This window comes from Nuphar pumila, chromosome 16 (assembly GCF_984573655.1).
Source record: "Nuphar pumila chromosome 16, dmNupPumi1.hap1.1, whole genome shotgun sequence".
Classification (NCBI taxonomy): Eukaryota; Viridiplantae; Streptophyta; class Magnoliopsida; order Nymphaeales; family Nymphaeaceae; genus Nuphar; species Nuphar pumila.
Genome location: NC_143264.1, coordinates 4,335,571 through 4,356,498, shown reverse-complemented (window position 1 = coordinate 4,356,498; position 20,928 = coordinate 4,335,571). Strand labels below are relative to the sequence as shown.

General features: G+C 40.4%; 1 protein-coding gene across 1 annotated transcript; it reads right to left on the bottom strand.

Moving 5' to 3' along the window:
- Positions 1-2,618: 2,618 nt before the first annotated feature.
- Positions 2,619-20,848, bottom strand: LOC149812722 (uncharacterized). The gene is made up of 4 exons (XM_089992289.1): positions 20,433-20,848; positions 14,731-15,976; positions 3,118-3,249; positions 2,619-2,723 (listed from the first exon to the last, which is right to left on the bottom strand). The coding sequence occupies exons 1-4, from the start codon at positions 20,846-20,848 to the stop codon at positions 2,619-2,621; spliced, it is 1,899 nt and encodes a 632-aa protein (XP_089848415.1).
- Between the last annotated feature and the right edge of the window lie 80 nt (positions 20,849-20,928).

Genomic DNA, 20,928 nt, shown 5'->3' with positions numbered 1-20,928 from the left:
GACACACTAGATTATCAGACCCCTAAATCTAATGAAACTATAATAACAGGAAATCGGCATGTAAACTTTTAAAATCTAGGAAAGAAAGAACTCTAAATCCTAAATCCCGAAACTTTGAGAAATGACAAAGGACATCATGATGATCAATTCCTCTTTTGACAGACTGAACATATGACTTACAGGCTATGAGCCACGATCGACCTAAGTTGATCAAAGGCTCTGACAACCTGTAACATACATGATGCAATGGTCTGTAAAACCAGATTTTTGAAAGATTGCAATTTTTATCAGAAAAATCCAGAAAAATACTAGATCTCTCCATGAATCCACTGTATTTTGCAGATCATGAATCGGATCTCCCCTGAGAAAGATCTCAGATAGGGTTCATGTTGTTGTATTTTTTAACGAGACCTACAAACATTCTGTCATCTTGTGTTTTCTATTTATATGTTCTTTTTAGATTGTTAGCTTCTTTGGTTGGTTTTATGGAATGGTCTCTGAATTTGGTCTTTGCTGTCATGCGTTCTAAACATAAACATAAATAGGTTCTGTTCATGTCTTATAGATTCTAGTTTTAGACTACTATTCCAAATTGCTACCCATTCTAGTGCTTTTGACCTTCATTGAATTATGGGGGATTATGTTTGTATCCAAGTGTACTGGTTCTCAAGTCTTCTAGCTATGCATAGATCTTCGTGGTCCAGACTTGGAAATGCTTATTTGATGAAAAGCAATGATATCTTGTAGATGTGCCTAGAAAACGAATATGCAACTGCACTGTTAGATTTGTGAAGTAGTAGGCCCCAACCACTGCCTGAGGTTTGAAAGATTTTTCCCAAAATCTACCCCATCCTTTTCAGATTTCTAAAATAAGTCGTTTCATGCAAGTTGCATCATGTCAATGTGCTTGATTTTAAGTTCTGGTTGTTCATCCTATTGCTAAATGTGCTGTTAGGATGATCATTGTTGGATAGTACTGTCCCTCTAGCTGCTTTTGAGCGGCATCTTTAGATGCAATCATAGTGAAGATCCTTCAAATTATTTGAATCACAAGATTCGATGGTATCTGCGACTTCCATTCTTTTGTTGTTTCTCTAGTCATGAACCTATTTATCTCGATTCTTTTTGCTGGTGATGCTATTATTTCCGGGGCAAACGTCCCATGTGCATTTTCTTTGGTGATTTGTTTAGGCAATCTAGGTAATTGGCGGAGACTGCCTCACTTATTGAGTTCATTGGCATAAACAATAGGTCCCCTTGTCCACCGGTGAGTACACCCAACTTTGGTCTTGTGGCAGAAGATGCCCGTCCGGGTGGGTTTCAAACCGGTGATGTGCCATCAACTCCGTGGCATTCATGAGTTGTCCCTACTGAAAACTATTGCCTTTCTGTCTCCTATTTGGATATTGTTCCTTGAGCTATGATTGAGTTTTCTTTGGTTATTAGTGTTTAGTCTTCTTAGCACTCTCACATCGCATTCTTTCATACTGAAGATTCTGCGTGAAGCAATGTATTTCCAAATTTTGCTAGGCAGTCTTTGAAATCCTCTTGTCAATGTCACAAGCTTTGTTATTAGGAAAATCTGGGCGAGGCAAAATCTTGGGCATAAATAATATAAAATGTTTCTTATTGCATTGATATAATGGTAAGAATTTGATATTTTCAGAATAGGTAATATCACCTGTTTTGAAAATATCGCCTTTTTTAAAGCATTATATCGTCCATTGAAGTATCCACAGATATTTGTTGCATCGCCTTGTGTTGCAATTCTACTCGTGTTTCATGCGTTGTGTTTGGCTGTATGGTGTTGTGAATCTTCTCAAGTTTATCTGCAAGATGCCACATGGGGGGCACTGTAACCCGGCTTCTGTTGCATAGGCATTTGAGCGCCAATTGGCATTGAAAGGATCAGTTGTTGCTGGCGTAGTGACAAACGTTTTTATCGGCAATTTCTTGTTTTTCAAAAACTTGCAAGAAATTGAAAAAAATCCATAAATCTCGCATTTTTTTTTTGCAAAATCTTGGCAATAAAAAAATTAATTTAAAATATAAAAAATATTTTTTATAAGAAAATATTAATAAAAATTATTTAAAAATAAAGATACATAAATTTTTTTTGCGATAAATAGCCCTTTAAAACATAAATATCGTGTTTAAATTGTGGTATTTATGTTTTTTTATAAATCTCACGATATTTTGTAAATCTTGCAAGAAATTGCTGTTTTAAACTTTCAGGCAATTTTTTTGCGAGAGATTTTCATAAATCTCGTGATATTTGTCACTGGTTGCCGGTAGTATTTCCATACATGTTAAAGGCTCTGTTTAGGAGCTTGATTTGAGAGAGACTTGGGGATTCACTTAATACGCTTATCCCTGCTGCTGGTTGGGAACTCGGATTTGGGTGATGGTAGTGGAAATTGCTTTTGATTTTCCCTCTTCAACTACGGCACTGTTTGGTAATGCAATAGATAGAAAAACCTTGGTGGTGGACGTTTGACAGCTGTTAGCCGGGATGGGTGTTTATGGATTTGGGATGGGAAGTGAGGTCCTCTCTCTTTTGTATTTACACAAAAGAATGGAGTTTGGTAGCTGCTGCCACTTTTTCAAATCCATAATTTTCATCCGACTGCCAGTTTCCAAACGGAGCTTCCATCTTGACGGGGACTCTTCACGGGGACGTAGCTGTCAACTCCACTCTCATCACCCATTTTCATTCCCATTTCCTATCTCATCTCCGCTCAAAGAGTCAGGATCAGGTGCAATATGATTGCACAAAAATGGTGCATTAAGCACCCGATCGCCCTCCATCAGGTCTTGGGCCCCCACACCTGACAGGCCTGTCCCCAAAATTGAAGGGGTGATCAGGTGATTAATGCACAAATATTTATGCAATCATATTGCAACTCATCTGCCAGGGGAGGGTTATAAATATGCTGCTGCATCAATATCCATGTCTTTTGTCAGCGTTGTCTACTTGTAGGGGTGCATATATAGGAGTCCAATAATCTCAAGAAATTTAAAACATCATTATATATATAGGTGTCCAAATCCCAGATCATCATCATAAAATAATTCTAAAACAAACCACGAATGGGCTTCCATGTCTAATGAGCTAACCTTCTGATACCTCCACATTACACTTTCAGAGACAGAATCAGAGAGCAGTGAAATCTTACAGGCTAACCTTCTGAGAATCAGGCAGATGGATGGAATCTCCTGCTGTGGACTGGTGTCGAACCTTCTGAGGACCTGTAGCAATTGAAAAATAAGTTTAGAATAAGGATCGGAGCCTGTCCCTGGATTTAGTAGCAAGAAAAAAGAAAAGGGAAAGCCAAGCTTATGGTTACTACCCTTCACTGTAGTAGGGAGTTGATGATTGTCCTCAAAGCACTCCAGAGTGATGCTCTACAGACCTTAAAAATGAAACAAAAATGCAGATTTGTTAGAGGTGTATTATGTAGGGTGGGACTGGGCTGTGTAAACCTGAATCCAACCAAGAAACCAAATTGATTAGACCTGATCCGACCTTTTTATAATTAAAACACCCATGAGTTAGGTTGGATACTAGACATGGACAGGTAGTTGGTTAGATATTGTGCATGAAAATTTAAGATCTGATGAGTCATCCATTGTGGGGAGAGTGTCCTCACGTTGTCTGAATCGATCCATGGATCAATTCCTATAAGGTTTCTCTATTCTCTTTCTAATAGTAGTTTTTTTTTTGACAGAGAAAGCTGGGGTTAGTCCGACCCATACCAGTTATACAATTATACCATTTGGATTCCAACTTGCAACATCCCAACACAAGGTGACATGCACTAACTGCTCTTACTAGTCATGCGGAGCCGATGTTGGTTCTAATAGTAGGCTTGCAAAGAAAGAGAGGGCGTAGCTCGCCCTCCCCAGGTTCCTTGGCTAGAAACTGATATCATATTGGTTCTTCAAGATAAACACTCGAACTGTCCCCAAACCAATTTCTACCGAGACATGTATATATCCGAATTCAATTTAGGAGTTTATTTATTGGCAAAATTTTACTAAGCTACCACCGAGGTGGTATCCCATGTGGTAAGCGGGGTCCTGTTCCAAGCTGAAGGCCGAGGTTCGAATCCCTCTGCCACATGGGGGCTTAAGAGATATCTGGTAGGAGTCTCAACTTGCCTTTAAAAAGATTTTTTTTTACTAAGCTACCAGTCTCCCCGTTTGTATTTGCACTAAAATCTTACGGCCTCCTACAGTTATTAGCTGTCAATTCCAGAAGTTGGCAGCTACCACTTTTTCAAATTCATAAACTCCCTGTGACCACCAGTTCCCAAACAAAACCTTATGTCCGATTTGTACGTGAACCGACAAGGACTCGACTAATTCATACTTGAATTGAATGATTAAAAAAATTAATCGATTATATTAGGGCTGTCAATGGGTTGGGTTTATACCGGGTACCCCCGAACGTGAATCTTCAGGTATGGTAATGAAAAGTGCTGATCCTAAAAATATTGGGGTCAACCCAAACCTGACCCAACTAATATATGGGCCGGGTTTGGTTTATGATTTTTTGCTAGGTACCTGACCTGACTCAAGTGTTTTATATGTATTTTCAGTAAAAATCAATTTCTGAAATTATGCCGCTTCCGGTTTGGGATTCCATTTTGTGACCTGACAAAACCCAAACCCGGCAATATGTTATTTGGAAGGGGTTTGATTATACGCTGTGGGTCGGGTACCCAACCCGTTGACAGCCTTATACCTGAACCGATTTAAACTTTTATGAATTCATTCGTATTCCTACTAATTGTATGAATTTATCTATACGATACTTTTCTAATTCTGTTAATAAACACTAAAGTTTTGTTAGGTTTCATCTCAATTTTCACCTATCGGACTGGTTGTGAACCCATGCCACTTGGCAACCTACTCGCTTCATTCCCGATCAAACCAAAAAACTCAACAGCTATAGACCCAGATTTATTTGTATACAATTCCAAACTGATCTATGATCATATCTGGCCATGGAATGGTTGACCTGATGTCGACCAGACCCATAATGCATGACCATATATATATATATACCCAACCCAATTCCAAACTGATCTATGATCCTATCCGGCCATGGAATGGTTGACTTGATGTAGACCGGACCCATATGTTCAGTTCTCTCGCTCTATATTTATATAAAGAGAGAGAACTGAACATAATAGGCCCTCAATCAAGAGAAGATACAAGAAATACCTGAGTCTTACGTAATGCGAAGATGGAAGAGACGCGCGAAGATTGAAAAGCTCGTTATGGACAATGCGAGTAAATCTGGTGTTGACGAGAAGTGCCACATAGCCTCCCGTTACCAACAATTGTGTAGGTCATTCATGCATGTTGCTGATTTGGCATCGAGAAGTGAAGAAGGCTATGCATGTGTGAAAAAAGCTGCAACGGAGTTACTTGAAAACGTGGAGTTAATTCACATTAAGTCCGTTGCAGCCAATGAATACCAGCCGAAGATAATGGGATCGAACAACGTAGGTCAAAATCATGTTTCGCTTGACACTCCCGAGAAGTTGCGCCAAAGCGTAAACATTATCTTCAACAAGTCAATAGTGAATGTTGTTGATTATGATGGACATATTCATGAAGCGAAGGGTATCAAAAGAAAACCTGCCTCTGATCGCAGTCGTCGGAGGGCAAAGGGTGTAGTAGAATTGGTTGGCAAGAACAGGACTAAGAAACAACCAACCTGTAATAAAAGACAATAAAGCCCCTCGAATGAACAGGTATGTAAAACATTATATTGCTTCCCATTGCGTGAAGCTTGTCAAATAGCTAACTCGTGTAATGTCCATCATGCAGCAATACCCTGCAGAAGTACCACCAAACGTTCAAACCTACATTCCTCCCTACCAAGTTTCTGGCAACGATCGCTACAGTTTTACAAGTCTTTTGGTATGTAATCAATGTTGCGAGGAGGTATGCATTTCTTGTGAAACTTAATTCAGTGTCTAATATTTTATCTTTCATGACAGGCTCTGATGCATTCGACAGATAGGTATGGGACGCATGAATCTCGTGTGGGCTATTAATTTAGTTGTCATGCCTCTTTGCATGACCCGATCTCCACAATGCCTCTTGCGGTTCGTGGTTGGATTTGCTTAAATCGATAGATAGCGATTTTTTGCTTCTGCAGGAAGTCGATTGATGACATCACTGTATGGCAATTTGTGGTTATCGTTGATTAGCGATATGTGGCATCGCATCGTAGTGATTTGAGTGTATTGTTCGAATGTCAATCAAAGCGGGATGATAAAGGTTGTTCAAGTAAGCTTTTTTCGGGCAATGAGCAAGGTTGCAGTTCATCTTATGATCTAAGTATTCTATCACCTGCGCAGTTGAAAGCCTACTTAGATCATAAAATGAAGCACAACCTTGCTCAATGCCCCAAAAAAGCTTACTTGACCAACCTTTCTCATCTCGCTTAGATTCACAGTCGAACAATACCCTCAAATCAATATGCTGCGATGCCACAGATCGCTATTCAACGATAACCACAAATCGCCATACAGAGATGTCATCAATCGACTTCCTGCAGAAGCAAAAAATCGCTAACAGCCGCTACTCATAAATTGCTGTCTGACTCACAACACAAAGTATCCAGCGATGGCAACAAATCCTTGTCCAGCTGACAGCACATTCGCTTTCCCGCGATAACCACAACTGGCTACGCAGGGAATACGAACTCTACTTACGCAGCTCCAAGCGATAAGCACTAATTGAAGCTTACACAACATCGGTGCCATGCCTGGACGAAGAGAGATCAATCATGGAACAAAAAAGGAATTCCGTTCAATTTACCAACTTTAGTTGGCAAAGCTATGACGTAGCGTCGATTCAACTTCTTCTCCAGCAAATCTTTCGTGTTCCCGACACCTCCAATTGCCTTTTAAAATCATTATTGTTACCTTGTGAAAAGTTTTATCCATATATTATAAATAAAAGGCTACTCAATGTGTCTTTTCTCTTCCCCACCTCATTTCTTAAGAGGTAAGTAAACCTCTTCATCTGGTACAGGGGGGAACTTTGCTCGCTTTAACAGTGGAAGTGCAAGTGTGAGTGATACTCCACAATTTCTCACAATCGCTATGTAGTTCAACCCGTGGGATCTTTCCGATTCGTCGGGTTTTTATCAACAAACGTTTATTATCGCGTTATACTAGTATCGTTTAACACCGCAATTCGGTGTTGACTAACACCCTTTACAAAGGCCGAGTATTGCTGCACAAATCGCTTTACCGCGATAACCACAACTCGCTATGCAGCGAATATGAAGTCGAATTACGCAGTTCCAACAGATAACCATAAATGTTTGATTTGTCGTACAGTATTCATCGATCATGTTGGTTGAGCAGTACATCTTTTAGGTCATAAATAGTCGCACAAGTATTGGAAGGTGTGTTTGTCTTCTACTTCGTGAACCAGCAACAATCAAACCGACGGTTCCTTCATAAACCTGGAGATCCGCCCTCGAACATAGAAAATTGTAGTGGGTGAGGCAGACGAAGACAACTACACGACCAACGATGGCGAATCATGGGTATATTGTCTACACATCGTCTACATGTTCAGCAAAATCCGTCTCTTTCATGTCGTTTTTGCGATTTGTTTTTGTGTACTATATAATGTAATTTCAGTATCGTTCGTTGCAATGTCTGCATTCATTTCAGTCGAACATCCACCGACGAAGTTGGGCGAAAACTTAGTCAATCACTCCTGGAGGACATCAACCGAATGCGCAGTGAATTCGCACAATACAACATGATCAATAATTTTGTTAGTATGAAACTAGTAGCAGTTGTCTATATACGTAAGCCATGTGTACGTGCGTTAACAACACCATATTTGCTGCAAACAGACTATATCTGATTTCGTCAGTTATATTAAAAGCAACGCACCAAGCCAGACTGTAAGCGTCGTCAGCCCGTATTTCATGGTATATCGGTTGTATTTTATGTTACTTTTCATTATTGATTTAGTCCAATTGATTCGTATGTTAACGTTGGTGTTAGCAATGTTTCGGTTTGCAGACTATCTTACGCCGTTTGCCATACTTCTGTGGATTTCAAGACGGCATACCTTATTGGGTTAACGGTAATCACTACAGAGACCTTTTGTCAAGTGAAAAGGTAAGCAAACAAACCTACAGTGCAATATTACAGCATAACAGTGCTAACAACATTTTTTTGATCTATTTGCAGATATTGATTCCTACACTCTGGCAATCTGAAAAGCATTGGGTCTTATACGTGATGGATTTACACGAAAAACAACTATGGTGTTACAATTCGTTGGAAGTTGACAGTGGTTTACGGCTAGACATTTCCCATCTCGTAAGATTCCATCTATATGAGTATCGTGTCGTGTACTGGGGTCATGAATTTACTGTCGGCCGCATTATTCTCAGATCGGTTTCCTCAAAGCCATTTTGGGAGTCGATGTTAGCGAGTGGATCTATCGCACGGCATACCATGCTCCTTTACAAGATAATGGCGTTGATTGCGGCGTATTTGTAATGAAGTACATTGAAGCGATATACAATGGTGCAGAACCCTGTTTCGACGCTGTATGCCATTTCTTGGCCTTTGTTATTAGGGATTAAGTGCATGTCTATTGCTTCTACTTTACAATCTGTTTTTGCAGGTTGATATACCCGGATTCTGCGAAGAACTCTGCAAAAAATTGACATCCTTTCTAATTGCGGAGGAGAAACTGACGGAGGCGTCGCGAGGATCTAAAAGGCTTGTAATTGATAAAAGATGTGCGTTGAACCCGCGTGATTGACAGTCGTAGAGTGAGACTGCGATGTATGCAATGAACAAAGACTTGTAATGTTCGAAATGATAATATTCAACATCGCTATGAAATGTTGTATGCTTAAACATCACTTTATAGCTGACATATGAAAAAAGTGGTGAATAACAGCCATTAATGTCACTTTCGTAATTTACGAATAGTACAAAGCGATACGCTTGGTGGTCTAACGTCAACTACACTGCTACCACCATGAAAACTTGTGTAAGAATTTGAAAATTTCTTGAATTTTAAACGACGTTTTCTTCAATTATGATCTTGCAGACATATGAAAAAAGTATAGACGGATACGACAACTGCGTCGAAGCCGCCTATATACTCGATTCAAGAACAAGTCGTTTATGCAGAAATTGTTGATTTGTCGGTTCCTTATTCGCGAAGCAAAGTGGAACTATGTGTTGTGTCATTCAAATATTAATGAAACGTTCTATCACCCTCCGTCAGTTTTCGAGTATATACGTCAGTTTCATTAAACCAAAAGCAAATCTTAAGTAAAAATGCACTCCGCATTAATGAAATTGAACAATGTCATGCCAGAGGGCTATTCTCAATCGTAATCAATGCGATTGGACCAAGTTTTTGGATCTCAAATAAATCCACAAGTACGTCCACACGCGTCCCAAGAAATCGCCTTAGGTGTACATTATCGTCGGTTCAGCAATACACGGAATGCGATATTTAGAAATATCTTTCGCCGTACAGTATTTTTCATTGCTGAAGAACAACTTTACCAGCATTGGTTATGCGTATACAACACAAAACTATTTCTGAATACGATTTACTTTTCATAGAACACCCGTCACCGGAACGAGATGAACACCCGTCATCGGAACGACAGCTCCGCTGAGACCTCCTCGCTAGGGAAAGGAAGAGGACGTGGTGGAGCTCCTGCTGGCCACCCTCAGCGCGACTGCACCGACTGGGTTGCTGTCGAGGAGGAGGGCGAGAACGGTGATGGCGGGGCTCGTTAGGTTGTATAGACATCAATCAATAGGTTTCACTTTACATATTTTGTCTGCCGTTCTTTTTAAACTCAATCAATTTTCCGCATATTTCGTCGCGTATTACCGGCATATGTTCCTGCAACAAAACAGGTAATGTGAAACCAATATATAACAGGAATACCCAATAACATCGGATACAAAGCTCATACAGCGTGGAAACAAGGTTCTTCTCCATTGTATATTGCTTCAATATGCTTCATTACGAATATGCCACAATCGACCCCATTACTTTGTAACGGAGCATCGTCAGCACAGAGCAACATCCACTCGGCAATGTCGACACCCATAAGCCCGTTAAGGAATCCCGCCTGTGATAAAGGGATAATATATTACAGTCTGATCCACCTCGAATAGCTATGATTCACCTTTGGGCACAAGCTTACCAAATGCATAGCGTCGCGTTCTACGCCACTGTGGCAGTCCAATGAGTTGTAGCACCATAGTTGTTTTTCCTGAAAATTCATCTCGTATAGGACCCAATGGTCAGGATTTTGCCAGAGTGTAGGAAGTAAAATCTGCGAATCGATAAAATAATTTTTCATTCCAGAGATATATCGTGATGGGGATGTTACGACTAAACCTTGGAGAAGAGGTTTGTTCACTTACCTTTCCAAATTTCGAAATGTCTACGCACTCATCATCGCTGTTCCAACAAGGTAGTGCATCTGCGAATCCAATGTCGTATGGCTTTCGCCGGACGTACATCTGTTGCACGAAATAGTAAGGTTTAACCACCAAGAAACGTGAGTACGTCATAAAAGCAAACAAAACAACAGCGGCCCAGACATACCATGAAATAAGGGCTGATGATGCGTACTGTATTGCTCGTTGGGTTGCTCTGAATGTAATTGACAAAATCACACATTGTCTGGTTGCACAAATTTACGAACTTCAAAACATACAAACCGATGACCTAGAAATTGATAGTGGACAAATACTTACAAAATTACTGATAGTGTTCCCATCTGCAAATTCATCTTGCATCTGCTCGATGTCATCTACGAACTCGTCAGGGCGTTGTCGCCCACCCTTGCCTATGGATGTTGCATTGAGTGCACCATGAGCGTGGTATTTAGGATTCGACATTGAAATTATTATCTACAGTAAACAACACTAGTCCAAATACGACATGAAAAGGCAAATGTTCACTAAATCGCTCAGGCGTTTCAAAAAATATACGTCTTAAGCGCTAGTCTTGGTACTGTGGATGTGGTTGTCTTCTTGTTCGGCACCGTGCCTGGCCGTTTTGCTCCCATCATCCTCTCCGTTTGCTCCGTGCCTGGTCGTTTTTCTCCCATCGTCCACTCCTGTGGCGTCGTGCTTGGTCGTTTTGCCCCCATCGTCCTCTCCGTTGCCGCCGTGCCTGGTCGTAGTGCTCTCATCATCTTTGGCGTCGTGCCGGGTCGTATTGCTCCCATCGTCCTCTTCTTGGCCGCCATGGCTGGTCGTACTGCTCCGATTGTCCCCTTCTTCGGCGCCATGCCTGGACGGAGATATCGATGGCACCTTTGCAACGCAGATACGGAAACGCCGTCCTCAGTCAAATACAAAGGTAAAGTCCTTTAACGTGCCGCCCTTTTTCGAAAACAGCCCGCTAATTAAATGATTGCGTTTTAAATAAATAAAAATACGTCTTTTCGCATGCCACCTTTTTTTGATAACCGCCGCCAAATTAAATGATTAAGTTTTAAATACGTCTTTCGAAGCCGCTCATTAAGTTTTAAATATTTAAAAATACGTCGTTTCCCATAGCGGCCTTTTTCGGAAACACCCCACAAATTAAATGATTGAAATTTAAATAATTAAAAAAATCTGTCGTTTGTCGGTCGCATTATACAAATCTTTCAGTGGGAGATTGACACGACCCGAACAAACCCGTTTTCCAGGTATGAATACTCTTTCACGATTATTCTATTGATTATCGTATATGGATACATCGATATATTTATGCAACATACTTTCCTTATCGATTTTTTAACAACAAACGTTCATTATCGCAGTTTGAATTGAAGGTATCTCTGCCAGATGAACAATTGCTGACCGGGAACCGTATCGTACAGATTTTGGAGCATCAACCTTTTCTTATCGCTATTGACTGTTATCATTTACGCCGTCAGAACTCGTTAAATTATTGTTCATGGCTTACAGTGCCAATCCTTTTTGCGATATTCTTTCGAGGCGAAGACAAATACAGCGATTGCTAAACAGAAATGCTATATCTTAGCGATGCCAAAGAGGTTAGGCAATGCCACGATTTCTGAACAAATATCTATTTTCGATTAAAGTTTATTTATTACCGAGATCCACAGACGAAAAGATGTAATAATAAAAAATTAAACAATAAAAGAATTTCACGTTACTACAACTCATTATACAATTACAACAAAAACCTAGCGTGATAAAAATGAAAATCAAGGATTTATTCCGAGGCACTGGACGAATCAGATGAAATATCATAGACTTGTCTCTCACTTTTTATTGGTGGACTGTCTATCCTGCGTGGCTTCTTGGTTGCGAAACCTTTCTTAAGAAAACTGGTCATCATCTCTACCACTGCGTTCAATTGAATTCTCATAGTGCTTACTTCTGTCTTTAATTTCTTATTCTCCCTCTCCATAAGTTCGAACCTTGCGGCAGAGACAATGTTCTCTTTTGGAGCAAGTGTTTGCTCTTCCTCGGGCTTTGTTACTGAGGGACTAGTCGTAGTAACCAGAGCGAGACGACGTTTTGGCTGTAGTGGCTGGGCTGCAACATGAGAAGGGGCAGTTGGGAGGCATGGGTTCACAATTTTCTCAATCTTCCAATTTCGCCGCATTGGTTCCCAATAGCTTTCGAAGTAGAAGGGATCAAATTATCGTCCTTCATGATCATACGATACGGCAGGGAAACCACCTCAGTTTCAATTTAATAATTCGTCCCTGTAGCGATCGCGCCAATTCACGTTCCTGCCCCTATCACTATTCATCTTCCTTCTCACTTCCAAAGGCTTATTTGGGATAGACTGCCCCAAGCCAGATTGTAGGAGAACTCGACTACCTTGCTGCAACTCGGCTTCAAAATTGCAGAATAGCCACAAATCGCGGTCAGACAATCTGGCAGCCTCCGCAACAACGTCTTCATCGTCGTCCTCCCCATCTCGATAAGGTCTCCACAAAACCTGTACATTGGTAATTCTTTTTAATAACGAATGACAAATATATTAAAATTTATTTACGCATGATATGGCAACAACGATATGTACTACGGAAGACAATCCTGTAGTGATGGATACTTAAGAATACTAAACATTACAACGATTTATAATACTCAATGGTAAATGCTGACGCTATTGTAAACAATTTTAGAACGTTTACCTCGTTTAGTTGCAGCCCATCTAAAATGGACTTAGCATTATAAACTGTGACGTTTATTCTAGCCCAGCGACTGATCTTTGGAAAACCACAAATCGGAGGGCCACAACGTGGACGCAATGGGATAATATGTTCCAACGCCCAGGCCTAACAAAAACAATATTATTAGCTACACCACAACCTGCAATGAGATTTGTCTACAATTACTAAGTATGTAATCAACAAATACCTAAACAAATGGCCAAAATCCCCCAACTGTTTTCGTACCATTACTCGCACGGTGGAGTTGACTGTACAAGTGTGCGAGCATAGCGGCACCCCAGGCATAGTTGTCGACTTCGTCTAAGTCTGTCAGGTACTGCAGCCACATGAAACTTATTCTCGAACCAGAACAATCGGAAAATAATGTAAGACCAAAAAAATATAGAAGGAAGCCGCGCAACTCTTGGTCAGCTATTTCAGATGCACAAGTAGCGGAGTGGCCTTCCCATTTATTACAAAAAAATGAGACTTTCATTGATGTGGAATTGATTCCACCTGAAATACATTGACTCCATTCGTCCATCGACATTCCTAAAAGGGCCGTGCATTTTTCCCTTGCGTTATAGTTTGAATGCCGTAATAGGACAACACTGCCATAGCACTTAAGACCAGTGATCCTCGCCACATCTTCTAGAGTCATGGTGATCTCAAAAGAATCAAACTGGAATGTGTTCGTCTTATCATTCCACTTATTTACCAGGTGGGTCATGGTATTCCAGCAAGTTTCAAAATATTGCTGGTCCAAAAGGCCACCGAAGTGCATATTTCGCAATCGGTTCTTCTGATATGCACTCAGCTGACCATACCACGACAGAACTACATGCCATTGACACCGACCTTCGAGCTTTTCACCTGGTGCTCTACTTCTTCTTTGACCTCCCTGTAACACAAAATAACATATTATTCCTACCAATTGTAAATTAGTTCTATTTGTACTTATAAAGACTATTCTACTAACCGCTATAAATAATATTGGTTGCAGACAGACTATCACAGTAATCGCTATACATATTAATACCTAACACAGTAATCGCTATACCAAAATCGCTAAACATATTATTAAATCTTCACAGACAGGACAGATATATTTACCTTGGTCGCTATTTTCTCCTGTTCTCCCTCCAACCTGGGACTTTCTGGTGGGTCCACTGCCTCCAACTGTCTTTCAATCTCCATCTCTACCGGCTCCACCATCGCATGCCTTTCTCTCGCCCTCCTTCTCCATCCTTTCTCTATCCTTCCTTTTCTCATCCTCCTTCTCCTTCCTTTCTCTCTCCCGTTTCTCCTCCTCCTTCTGCTTCCTTTCTCTCTCCTTTTTCGCCTGCTCCTTCTGCTTCCTTTCTCTCTCTCGTTTCTCCTCCTCCTTCTCCTTCCTTTCTCTCTGCCGTTTCTCCTCCTCCTTCTCCTTCCTTTCTCTTTGCCGTTTCTCCTCCTCCTTCTCCTTCCTTTCTCTCTCCCTTTTCTCCTCCTCCTTCTTCTGCTTCCTTTCTCTCTCCCTTTTCTCCTCCTCCTTCTGCTTCCTTTCTCTCTCCCTTTTCTCCTCCTGCATCCTTTTTCGCCTCCTCCTCCTTCTCCTTCCTTTCTCTCTCCTTTTTTTCCTCCTCCTTCTGCTTCCTTTCTCTCTCCCTTTCCGCCTCTTCCTCCTGCTTCTTCCTTTCCCTTTCCTGCACTTCCTCCTCCTGCTTCTTCCTTTCTCTCTCCCTTTTCTCCTCCAGCATCCTTTCTCTCTCCTTTTTTGCCTCCTCCTCCTTCTCCTTCCTTTCTCTCTCCTTTTTCTCCTCCTCCTTCTGCTTCCTTTCTCTCTCCCTTTTCGCCTCTTCCTCCTGCTTCTTCCTTTCCCTTTCCTGCACTTCCTCCTCCTGCTTCTTCCTTTCCCTTTCCTTTTCTTCCTCCTCCTTCTCCTTCCGCCGCCTTTTTTTCTCTTCCAGTTGTTTCCTTCTTTCCTGCAATTCTTCCTCCTGCTTCTTCCTTTCCCTTTCCTTTTCTTCCTCCTCCTTCTGCAGCCTTTCTTTCTCTTCCAGTTCTTGTTTCCTTCTTTCCTGCAATTCTTCCTCCTGCTTCTTCCTTTCTCTTTCCTTTTCTTCCTCCTCCTCCTCCTTCTCCTTCCGTTGTCTTTCCTTCTTTTCCTCATTCTCCTTCTCCTGCCTTTGCATTTCCTTAGCTTCCTCAAACTCCTTCTCCCTCCTTCGCCTTTCCTTTTCTTCCTCATACTGAGGAATATTCTGTTCCTTCTCTTCCTCCTCCTTATTCATTTGCCTTCGCCTCTCCTCCGACTCCTTGAGTAGCCTTGCCTTGTTTCGCATTGCTCTACGCTCCAAGTCGCTCCTCTGAGCTTCCGCCTTAGTCTCCTCCACTATATTGCTAAAATACCTTTCCCACTCCTCCACATTCTTCTTCCTCCTTTCTATCTGTTGTGCGTTAATCCTCCGCCTTCTATTTATATTCTCATCAATATTTCTTGCCTTTGCCTTCTTTTCGTCATCCTTGTTCTGCATCTTTCGTTCTTCAGAGTTCTTCCTTTGGTCCGCAGCCTCGATATCTGATGGATAATCCTCCGCATAATACGATTCCAAGGCTTTTTCCCTGTCTTCATCGTTCTCAATCTTAAGTATATTTTGGTATCTTTCAAAAACCTTAGATAGATGGGACTGGCAGATCACTTCTCTAATAGACAACCCATAGAACGACGGGGTATCTCTAATCTGATGAGGCGCAGACATTGCTAACCTGCATAACACATTACACGATCATCATGATTAGAAATCGTCGGAATATTTGGGTTCATAAGTACAAATCGTTGTATAAGAAGCAATCTTCAGATTGAAGAAAGAAACCTTACACGAAACTCACCGAAACGATGGGATTTTGGATATTCAAACTGTAGAGTAAGCAACAGTAACAACTAATACGCAAACGAAGGTGGCAACGATGCTGCGACTGCGCATAAGACGAAAACCGATGCTCTGAAACAAAGGAAAGGATGCTCCAGCGACTCCAGATGAAAGCAAAGAATCTCCGGTAGAGTGCTTAGAGCGAGAATGGATTGTTTTGAACTATTTGAATCCTACAACATAACGCTTGCTACATACGCAAACTCTGCGAAACGTTTTGGTGCGATAACGATGGAGGGAAGTTTTGTCATTTTCACGAACCGACGATTCAGTTTTCTAGAAGGAGGGCATTTATGTCCGTTCGAGGAAGAGGATGCGAATGGCGGTAAAGGGTACTTAAGTCTTTGCTGCGGCACCAAATTACGATGCAATATGATGCGGTCACACATGCTGGTCTGCATCTTATACGTGGCGCTATTTGGAACCCCCGAACATGAGATCTCAGTACCGGCCCTGTTCGGGGGGGGGAACATATAACCTGCTTTGACTTTTTTGGCCCCGATGTCACCCAAAACCAGGTCTTTGCCAAAAAATCAAGTTTGGTGCCTGTTTCAAAATGAAAACTAGATTTGGCAAAACCTTCTTTAAAGTATGTTTTGAAAAAACTGGGTAGATGTAGTTTTCTCATATGGCTAATTAACTCGGTTTATAGGTTACCCCTGTTCCACAAAACTTCTGTATTTCCTCTCATCCTCGTTATACTTTGTCAAAGTAACACAACCACCATTTTAGACTAGTGGTTAGCTGGAAATTCCTTTTTTTTTTTCATTTTTGAATTGGCCATTCATTTTCCAGCCAACTACTGGTAGGAAAAGGACTAATTTGATGCCTATAGAGAAGGAAAGCACTAGTCAAACTATTTTTTTGTCGGTGGTTGGCCAGAAAATGAGGCCTATAAACCAAGTTTACCAAAAAGCAAAGTTTTAAGGCATAACTAGGTCTTTGAGAAACTTGGTCTTACCTATCCAAACAGGGCCTTAATTTTGATATTTGAAATGTTCTGTAATTTTGATATATATAAAAATATAAACAAACAAACAAATAAATAAATTATATATATATATATATATTTAAAATGAGATCTGAACATATTAGGCCCTATAGTTTGAAGTGTTTTATGCTATGTCACATGGGTGCGGGTGCGGGTGCGGGTGCGGGGATTCGGCACTTCCAAAAAACCCGGGTGCGGGGGTGCGGCAGGGGCAAAAATGTAAATATATATATATATATATATATATATATATATATATATATATATATATATATATATATATATATATATATATATATATATATAAAAGGGAGAGAGAAAATCCTTTACGAAAAAAGGATTTGAAAAGCAGCAGCTGACAGGAGCTGACAGCTCCTGTCAACAGAGAAAACCCTTTACGAAAAAAAGGAGCTGACATCAGCAAAAAGGAGTTGTCAGCAGTTGACAGTAGAATTTTTTTTTTTAAAAATTTCGAAGCTCAGCTGACAGTAGCTGTCAGCAAAGAAAACCTTTTACGAAAAAAAAGAGCTGACAGCAGCAAAAAGGAGCTGTCAGCAGAATTTTTTTTTTTTAAATTTCGCAGCTCAGCAGCTGACAGAAGCTGTTGTCAGCAGCTGTCAGCAAATTTTTTTTTAAAAAAATTTCGCAGCTCATTTCATAGGGCAAATTTAAAAAAAAAAAAATCCAAAAAAGAAAATGGACCTAAATGATCCTGGGTGCGCTCAACGCACCCAGGATCGGGTTGACCGCACCCGGTGCCGCACCCGCACCCGCGTCGAGTCGCGTCGACGCGGGTGCGGCACCCTGCTAGCCGAATCCCTGTGACATAGGTTTTATGATATATCTGAACCATTAGATGTGTTTAACATGCTCTATTTAGTGGGAATCAACGCTTGAATCATTTTTTTTACAGAAAAATATATTTTTATGAGCCAGAAAAAATGGATGCCTTCCGTAGCCGTTGATATTGGATCACCGAAAAACCTATATACAGGTTAGATTCCAAAAACCTATGAATCACATCTGTGGTGTTAGATGTGAGAAAAATTCCAAAAACTGTGCTTTTTGAAGGGGCTTAACGGGGCAGAACGAGAATTCGGCAGAACCAGCACATACTCTCTCTCTCTCTCTCACACACACACACATTATATATATAGGGGAATGAAAACCTCCCAAATGGAATTTTTTTGTTGTTTTTTTTCAAAATTCTGAAAATTGACACATGAATTTTGGATAGAAAAAATGGTCTTTGGAGCCTAAAAAATTTAACAAAATTTTATACCATTGATTTTGAAACTTATAAAACCTATCCATGCATCATAATCAAATGCTCCAAGATTCCTACGAAAACAAACATATAGATCACATCTGTACGGTCAATATTTTGAAAATGACAAAAAACCAATAAAATGTCCATTGAGAAGCTTTGGGAGGGTTTTCCATTGGGTAGGTTTTCATTTCCCTATATATATTATATTACAGATGATGGACTAAATTAAGTAGCCATTTTAGATGACACCAAAAGCCTGGAAAGCTTGTTTAAGATCATAAATCATGTTACCCTGTTTGGGTGACACAACATTTGGTTTTCATAAACTAGGTTTATCTCAAGATCTGATTTCTGAAAACCAAAGTGAGCATAGACTTTTCAACAACGTTTCTTAGGGGTACATCCCTCCTGGCCCCACATCCACAGTGTTATGCACGATCATCACAACCCCCTCCACACCACACATTCTAGAGATTTTTTGCTACTACTGTCAGGAAAAAACAAAGGTATCTGTCGGTCATTTTGCATCCTATAGATGTTTGGCCAAGAATGAATTAAACAGTTTGATTTTTTCTCTTGAAAAAAGTACCCTATGTCTAACCGTTAACCTTGTTATTTTTTGGCCACCCACTAACCAAAAATTAGCTGTGTATTACCCAATGTTGTCAGTATCGGTATCGGCCCTGAATCCTTGGGCTGAAGATTAATTCAGCTACTCAGCTAAATCGTTCTGTATCAGCTCAAAATTAATAAAAAACTATTACGTGTCAATCATAATGTAACACGTGTTAAAACCATTAAAATAATTAAAAATAATATTTTTATATTTTTATATTTATTAAAAAATAGCTGAATCGGCCCTGAATTGTATCAAAATTCTTTCCATATATGATACAGGCCGATACACACCAATACTGATAACATTGGTAGTACCATTGTTACCCAACGGTACTAGTTTGGGCATTTTTATGTTTGTGTCTTACCAAAACTAGGCTAAATATGTCCTCTTTTTTGGAAAAACCAGACTAGCTAAATAATGCTGGCCTGGTGCTCAGGGATGGAAGGTACTGACCGGTGAATGGTTATCACATGCTCCCGGAGCACCTACACCCACCTACCCAAAAGCAAATTTGTTCTTAATCGCTTATATGTTTTTTGTACATACATTTCTTAGTAAAAAATAAGTTTTGGATCATATAATTATGTTGTTCATGTAGGTTTTTTAAGATCTTCAAATTTCAATGACTTACAATATAACAAAATTCCATGGCTTGAAAAATCATATTTTAATTCAAAAGGCATGATCTATCAAACAAACTATGCTGAGTAAATTCATGATGTCTCATTGAGAAGATGCAGCCTCCACCCATAATTTCTATGATGTGGGTGTTGGCACTTCCACAGTAGTACCATAGCAATTGCTGTATGCATGGCTTGAAAAATCATATTTTATATTAAAAAACATGATCGATTCCTATCAAACAAACTATATTGAGTACATTCATGTGGTCTGATTAAGAGGGTGCATCCTCCACCCGTAGTTTCTACGATGTGGGTGTCAGCACTCCCCGAGCACCATAATTTCTACGATATGGGTCAGACCGCATGAATGCCTGCTACCCTGGTGGGTAAGAAACCCCTAGTTGGAACACATAGGGAAGTTGTTTTAACCAAATTCGACCTCAGTCAAAATAGTAGGATTCAACCTTTAGATCATAGTTTTTGACATAAAAATATATTTTTTTGAGGTTTAAAATTTTGGTATCAACTCTAGTAAAATCTGACATATACTAAAAAAAAGATGATCCAAAAGTCAGTTTATACTAAATATATAGATCACATCATAAGGGTCAGATGTAAAAAAAAAAAAAAACTAAAAGAACATGATCCAAAAGGTCAGTTTTTTCACAAGGAGGTTTCTCACTACGCGCAGAGAGAGAGAGAGAGAGAGAGAGAGAGAGAGAGAGAGAGAGAGAGAGAGAGAGAGAGACTATTGCTGGACTGGTTGAAGGTCATAATATTGTAACATACCCTTTCACAGATGAGAAGAACCCACTCTTGTTCCAGCTCGCCATCTTCAAGACGAAATTATCGATAGCATCCTCAGCATCGAAGGCTACCTGTCGTATCTCATCCACCCAATTCTTCACTTGTTCGTCCTTACTCTTGCCCTCTGCATCTCTCAGAAATCCCTTCATCAGCTTCAGCTCTCTTTGAATCCATCTGACATCCTTGTCTACCTCACTTAGGTAGACAGCCTCCTCTTGAAGAAGGCGGACAAGCTTGCACAACAGAAGCTCGATCACAAACTCGGCCATCCTGCAGAGGGTCTGTTCCTCGGCTTCACATAAATAGGTATGCCTCTTGGTTGTGTGCCTACTCCTCGTCTTTTGTTTCCTCTCAGCTTCTTTACAAAGAAAGAAGCCGCAGGCAGTGGGCTCCGCCATTTGCAAGTTGATCACTCCCTCTTCCTCCTGTCTTTGTCATACGACAGCTCGTTCGTTTTTCATTTTCATTTTTTTTCATT